This window comes from Ipomoea triloba, chromosome 15 (genome assembly GCF_003576645.1).
Source record: "Ipomoea triloba cultivar NCNSP0323 chromosome 15, ASM357664v1".
Classification (NCBI taxonomy): Eukaryota; Viridiplantae; Streptophyta; class Magnoliopsida; order Solanales; family Convolvulaceae; genus Ipomoea; species Ipomoea triloba.
In genome coordinates this window covers 26,633,062-26,640,482 of record NC_044930.1, presented here as the reverse complement: position 1 = coordinate 26,640,482, position 7,421 = coordinate 26,633,062, and the positions used below count along the sequence as shown (strand labels likewise).

Here is a 7,421-nt window from a genome sequence, read left to right as displayed (position 1 = left end):
TTGGTTCGCGGAAGAAATAGACTTTAGGAATTATATTACAGTGTTTGGTTGGTTTAAGGAATATGAATGAAATATATTTTAAAAGACATAAATACCCTTATAAAATAATAATAATAATAATAACAACAACAACAACAACAACAACAACAACAACAACAACAACAACAACAACAACAATAATAATAATAATAATAATAATGACATTCATGTTATTATTAATAATAATATTATTATTATAGGAATAGGAATTATATGCTTTTTCTAAATATTAGATCGTAGTTTCAAAATAAATTATTGTTTTAAACTTTTTATTTTTTGCCAAACAAAACTTATAATTTATTTTAATTAACTTAAAATAAGTTATAAATTATAAAATAAATTCTATTTCTTTTATAAAATACACACACGATCGCACACATACACACACACATATATATAAACACAAGATGGCGATATAGACCCTGCGAGGCCCATCTTATTAGATAAGTCTTAGCCCAAGTTTTGTTGGGCCAAGAAGACAAAGGCATAGTGGTACAAAAAATAAAAGAGAAGAGAGAAGTAGCCACCGAGAAGGTGGAACTGCTGGCGGGGGACCTCACCTGAATCCCACCGATGGGACGTGGCCGCTAGGGGAGATGCTGGACCCATCATACTGCTAGCGCCCCACCGACGAGGTTGGTGAATGCAGTTACACACCAAATACGTCCATGGTTTCAGGGGTGGATTAAAATATTAAAGGAAGTGCGCACTACCAGGGCGTATAATCCGTGACCTCCACAAGGCAACACATGTCCCTAACCCACTAAGCCACTACATACTTATCTTGTTTACTAAAGGACAGAGAGCTATACTTATGCATGGGAAGTGCACTGGAAGCAAAGTAGTGGGAGGACACATGTGTGGCCAAGAATGAAGACTAGTCAATGTTGTACACTTGTCAAGTATGCAGAAGATCTTCAACACTATATAATGCACCCTTGTCTCCTCTTAAAAGGCATCTCTTGGTTCACTTAAGCCCCTGATTCAGTGGCTTGTGATTCTAACCTTCAACGCTGATATAATTTAAGGGTGATGATGAAAATGAGGGTGAAATTGTCGTTCCACTGGAAATTGAGACTATGGCACGTACTTGAATGTTTAGCTAGGTTCTAGTCATTAGAGTGTTGAAATCCATAAGGATCTAAGCAAACATTGGTTGAGGGTTTGAGTAAATCAAGATGTTTTGGGGGTTTTTGGATGCTAGGGAAAGCAATTTTAAAACAAGAACCTTCAATAATGGTAAAAGATGGGTTAGACAAGGGATATTGCTCTATTGATGCATTAACAACTTGATTGTAGAAAATGAAATGAATTGTAAATTTATATTAGTTCTAATATAATATATTGAAAGAATGCACAATAAGGATTTTACATACAAGATTAATGAATGCTGTAACGGTAGCTATTTTTCGATTTTTTTTTTTGAATTTGAAAGATTGATTCCAACAATGTTGTAGAATTAACATCTTTTCAATGCATCAAGTGTGTCGATCACATTGTTCTATTGTCCTACATTGTAATTTTTAATAATGAGTTTTAAATCAATTTATTAGGTTATTTGAATGTCTTCTTTGTCAACAAATCCTCCATAAGTGATAAATATGATTGCCTTCAAACTGTTTTACTTTTTTATTTTTACCATGTTATTAACATAATACTTGGTAAATAAATATATAACATTATTTTTCGTATAACTTTGATATTTTTTAGTAGACATCGAATTATAAATTAAAGAAATGCATATATATTATTTTATTTGTTGTAACTACTAATTTATTTAATATAATAAAAGTAATATACTGGGTTACTTACTTTTGAATAATATACTCTAACATATTCGTAGTATATGTTCAACAATTATGCCAACTTTGAGTGGGATGAGGTTCGAACCTAAGACTTTACTTATAGAAATTAATGGGTAAGTTAAAAGTTAACGGAATATTAACGGAAAAGATAATAATATTTAACGGATAATCATATAATTAAGGATAAATTAGGAAATCTCAAGTAAAAATATAAATCTAAATAATCTGAACCATCCATTTAATTTAATAATTTGACCGTCATTTTTTCTACAATTATAAGCCTAACTTTCTTTGGCTCTTATATATATATATATATATATATATATATATATATATATATATATATATATATATATATATCAGAGAGAGGGAGGGATGAGTTTTGCTGCGGAAACTTGGCGAAGGTGTGAAGGTGCGGTTATATTTGAGCCGTTGATCAAATCTAGATCAACGCTCAAATCATTGAAAATTTAAATAAATAAATAAACACACACGCGTATAACAACTAGTACTCAAACTTATACTCAATATTGTACTCAATTCTATACTCAATCTTGTACTCTTTGTGGTGTTACTTTCTTTCACCCTTCCTTCAACAACTGACGCACTTTAAACATATAAATCACACACCTAAAGCTTTATACCAACGCACTTAAGTTTTCGCAACTGATGCATCTTAAGCACACAAACCACGCACCTTAAGAAGTCAAACCACACACCTTAAGAAGTAAAACAACGCCCGCACATAAAACTTTAGACTGATGCACTAGCCTTAAGTTTCAACAAAATACGCAGAACTGACGCACCTTAAGCACAAACCCTACGCACCTTAGGTTTGACCCATATGGAAAATGACCAAATTGCCACCGCTTTTTTTTTTTTTTTTAAATGTTATTAATCCTAGACATTGATTTTGGCAAGATCAATGACTCTCCTCTCACCGCACAACCGCACCTGAGAAGATCAACCGCACGCGAACTGAATTCTATATATATATGAAGGCAATTGGTTACCAATTCAATCTTTGTGAATAGGAGCTCACATTTGCAACAAGAGTTTCATCTAAAGGCAAGAGAGATCTTGCAGCACGAGGGAGTCGTGTTCTCAATTCTCAAGTCGTTACCCAAAGAGCAATGACAAGTGTTCAAGTTTTGTACTTGCGTGTATAAACTTCTATGTCTTATGTAATTAAAAATGCATAGTAAATTAAGCTTCATTCTAGACTAGCTAAGGCCTCATGGATTCAACCACGTTAAAATCTTAGTGTCTCAATTTTATTTATGCATTTTAACCTATATGTTTTTTTGTACTTCGTGATTAATTATAACATGTAAATCAAATATTTGTGCCTACTTAATAATCGTAATTGAGATAAAGCAAACATGGGGATATGGATAATGATACTGAGAGACTGAGAGTCATCATCCTAGTCCATTGGTAATTTAATTAACTTTATTATTTTTAAAATAATATTTCATAATGACGCAAACAAACTGCACATACTTACCATAATACTCACTGAATTGAAGTTCACATAATTTATCTAGGACTAAAATTTATTAATCTATAAATACCAAAGCCTAAGGTTTTTTTCAAATTTCAAAGAAAATTATATGGTGGTTAGGCTTGGTTAGAGTATTGACAAATATGATTTTTCAAAAGCTTCAGAGCATGTTCAGCATTTGAATAGTTGAATAGCTCCTTTGTTGGCATGCAGAGATTTTATGTGAATTTCTTTATTTGTTTCTATTCCAACGTTTTAAAAAAATTGGTAGATAAAAACTTTATCCTAAACAAATTTAAACCAATTGAAAATGCACCATATACATTAGTCAGGTTAAACAGAAGAAATACTCTTTTGTGAAGCAAAAACCTTGTAAGTAGAGCTGTCCAACGGACTTAGCCTGTCGGGCTAGTCCTATCCCGCAAGACCAAAAAAGATGGAGTGGATTTAGAAGTTTATGAACCCGTATATATTTTGGTATAACTACAGTTTCATTTGAGATGTAAAAACAAATGTGAAACAATATCATTTGAGAGAATTCTTGATTTGGTCAAATCCCCTAGCTTATATAAGTGCAGTAGCCTTGGCCTTGAATAATATATCGATCTTGCTTAGCTTGCTCTAATTTCAGTGATGGAGGTGGCATTCAACTTCATTTCTTTCGTCTTCTTTCTTTCTTTTATCATTTTACTCCACACACAGTGGAGGAAGAAGGCAAAAACCCGCCGGAAAGAGCCACCAGGGCCGTGGAAGCTTCCGATCATCGGAAACTTGCACCAATTGTCAGCCTCTTCACAGCAACCCACCCACCGTGTCCTGAGAGAGTTGGTAAAAAAATACGGCTCCCTGGGCATGATGAAGCTTCAAATAGGAGAAATTAATGCTGTGGTGGTATCGTCGCCGGCGGTGGCTAAAGAGTTGCTAAGAACCCACGACCTAACTTTCGCGACCAAGTGGCAGTCTCTGGCCAGTAAAACACTATTTTACAATGATTTGGGCGTTGTTTTTAGTCCGTACGGTGATTATTGGAGACAGTTGCGAAAAGTATACGCCATAGAGCTCCTCAACGCTAAAAATGTCCGGTCGTTCAGTTCAATCAGGCACGATGAGATCCATTCTCTATTGGCCAATGTCCATTCATCATCCGGCCAGTTGGTGAATTTCACTCACAGAATCTTCTTGCTTATGTCTTCCATTATATGTAAATCTGCATTCGGTAAGATCACGGTGGCCTGGTCCTATTTTAAATATTATACTCCGTAATTGTGAACATCTAGAATATAAGTTGTAATATAATATATTATACCTTTGTGTGTGTGGGGGGTGGGTTTTACTCCAATATTACACCAATCGTTATATCGTGGACCAGGATCCACAGTGCATGTGAATCCTGGTCCAGGGAATTAATATTCATAATGCACAGAATTTATGTTTATAATACCATGAATTCTATGTATTATATACTGAGGACACATAAACCCTTAACATAATACACAAAATTTATGTTCATAATACACAGAATTTATGTTCATTATATCGTGTTTATATGTATGTGTATTATGAACACGAATTCTATATTTTATAAAATCAAATTCTATGTATTTGGCTATGGTCCACGGTGATATAAATTGTCATATCCACGGTGATATAAATTGTCATATGAATAAGCTAAGCTCCTAACGGGCCTCCTAAAACTAAGAAAACCTTGCTGATGTGAATATTTAATATTTGAATTGTATATCTTTAGATTTTGATCCACCTTAGAAGGTGGATCCAAGTCCATAAAATAATGAGTTCTACTATATGTATTTTCAAATTTTACTTTCTCAATTTTACTCTCTAATGTGACAGGTTTTAATAAGCTATTTTTTTCATGTAGTCTTATTCCAAGTGTCTACATCAAGATTTTATATGAGAGTAAAAATTGATAGTAGAAATTCATGTAGTCTTAATACAAGTGTCTACATCAAGGTTTTTCCATGTAATCTTAACACAAGTGTCTACATCAAGATTTTACATAAGAGTAAAAATTGATAGTAGAAAATAAGAGTAAACATAGTATTTTTCTAACATAATATGATTAAATATTATTTGATGACTACTGCGCGGCCGCATGCAGGCAAGGTATTCACCGGGAGAGAAGAGTTCTTAGAGCAAATAAAGGAAATATCAGAGTTGTTGGGTGAATTTGATTTTGCCGATGTGTTTCCGTCTTGGAAGGTTCTTCACGGCCTGTTCAGCAACAAGAAGAGGATCATGGAAACTCGCCGTAAAGTAGACGAAATTATTGAAAACATCATAAAAGAGCACAGAGAGAAGGTTGGAAGTGGTGATTGTTTAATTGATGTCCTCATAACACAAATGGATAGCGGTGGCCTTCAACTTCCCATCACTCATGACACCATCAAAGGCGTAATTGTTGTAAGTACATCCTTAAATTCATCAAATGGGATTTTGTTTTTGGGCGGGCGGGTTAACGTTAGTTGGAGCATATATGCATGCAGGAAATATTTGCAGCAGGAAGTGAGACATCAGCATCAACAACTGTGTGGGCAATGTCGGAAATGATGAAGAATCCCAGGGTTTTGGTCAAAGCACAGGCTGAGGTGAGAGAAGCTTTTAGAGGGAAAGAGAAGTTGGAGGAGGAAGACATGGAGGATTTAACATACTTGAAATCAGTGGTGAAAGAAACTTTGAGGTTTCATCCTCCGATTCCCGTATTTGTCCCCAAAGAGTGCATGGAAGAAAGTATGGTGTGCGGATACACCATACCTCTGAAATCAAAGGTATTGATTAATGTGTGGGCGATGGGTAGGGATCCTCAATACTGGGAAGATCCAGAGAGCTTTATACCCGAGAGATTTGAGAAGAGTTCAATTGGAAGGAGGATATGTCCAGGACTTGGGTTTGGTTTTGCCAACGCTTTGTCACCTTTAGCACACTTGCTATTCCACTTTGATTGGAAGCTCCCTCCTGGAATTACTGCAGATACATTGGACATGACGGAGATAAACGGAATAGCTGTAGCAAGAAAGAATGATCTTTTCTTGATTCCTACTCCCATCCATGCATCTCCATCTTGTTAAGTAATAATAATCCCACCTACCTAGCTAGCTTGATGGCTGGGATAATCTATCTTTAGTATTGTTTTACAAAACTGGTGCTGAATTTAAGCAGATTATAGATTCGCTGTTTATGACTTTATGTTCAAACAAGGATGTCGCATGTTGAAAGTTGCCAATTAGAATGGAGTAATAAAATACTTTCAGACAAGAATTCAATTTTATTATTATTATATATCTTTTATTGGAATTAGCATAATTGATCTAGGACTAAAATTTATTAATCTATACATACCAAAGCCTAAGGTTTTTTCAAATTTCAAAGAAAATTATATGCTGGTTAGGCTTGGCTAGAGTATTGACAAATATGCTTTTTCAAAAGCTTCAGAGCATGTTCAGCATTTGAATAGTTGAACAGCTACTTTGTTGTCATGCAGAGATTTTATGTGAATTTCTTTATTTGTTTCTATTCCAACGTTTAAAAAAAAAAATCCGTAGATAAAAACTTTATCCTAAAATTTAAACAAATTGAAAATGCACCATATACATTAGTCAGGTTAAACACAAGAAATACTCTTTATTAGTGAAGCAAAAACCTTATAAGTAGAGTTGTCAAACGGGTTTAGCTTACCAGGCTAATCCTGTCCCGTACGATAAAAAAAGACAGAGTGGGTTTTGAATTTTAAGACCCGTATTCTGATGGGCTTTTTAGCCTGCCCCACCAAAATGACGAACGTGGCAAAACAGGCTTAATTATTTTTAAATTTAATTTGAGCAAATTTCACTTTTAGTCCTCGAATATTGTGGCATTGCCACATTTATCCTATTCTTTTAATTTTGTCATATTACATCCCTGACTTTGAATAATTAATTTCCACTTTTAGTCTTCAACTATTGTGGCATTGCCACATTTAGTCCTATTCTTTTAATTTTGCCATATTACAAATTTACAACCATGACTTTGAGCAACTTTCGATTTTAGTTCTCGACTATTTATAGCATTGTCACATT

At 34.2% G+C, this 7,421-nt stretch overlaps 1 protein-coding gene across 1 annotated transcript; it reads left to right on the top strand.

Moving 5' to 3' along the window:
• Positions 1-3,977: 3,977 nt before the first annotated feature.
• Positions 3,978-6,645, top strand: LOC116006362 (premnaspirodiene oxygenase-like). Its single transcript, XM_031246700.1, has 3 exons — positions 3,978-4,564; positions 5,468-5,769; positions 5,853-6,645. The coding sequence occupies exons 1-3, from the start codon at positions 3,982-3,984 to the stop codon at positions 6,432-6,434; spliced, it is 1,467 nt and encodes a 488-aa protein (XP_031102560.1). The 5' UTR covers positions 3,978-3,981; the 3' UTR covers positions 6,435-6,645.
• The last annotated feature ends 776 nt before the right edge of the window (positions 6,646-7,421 follow it).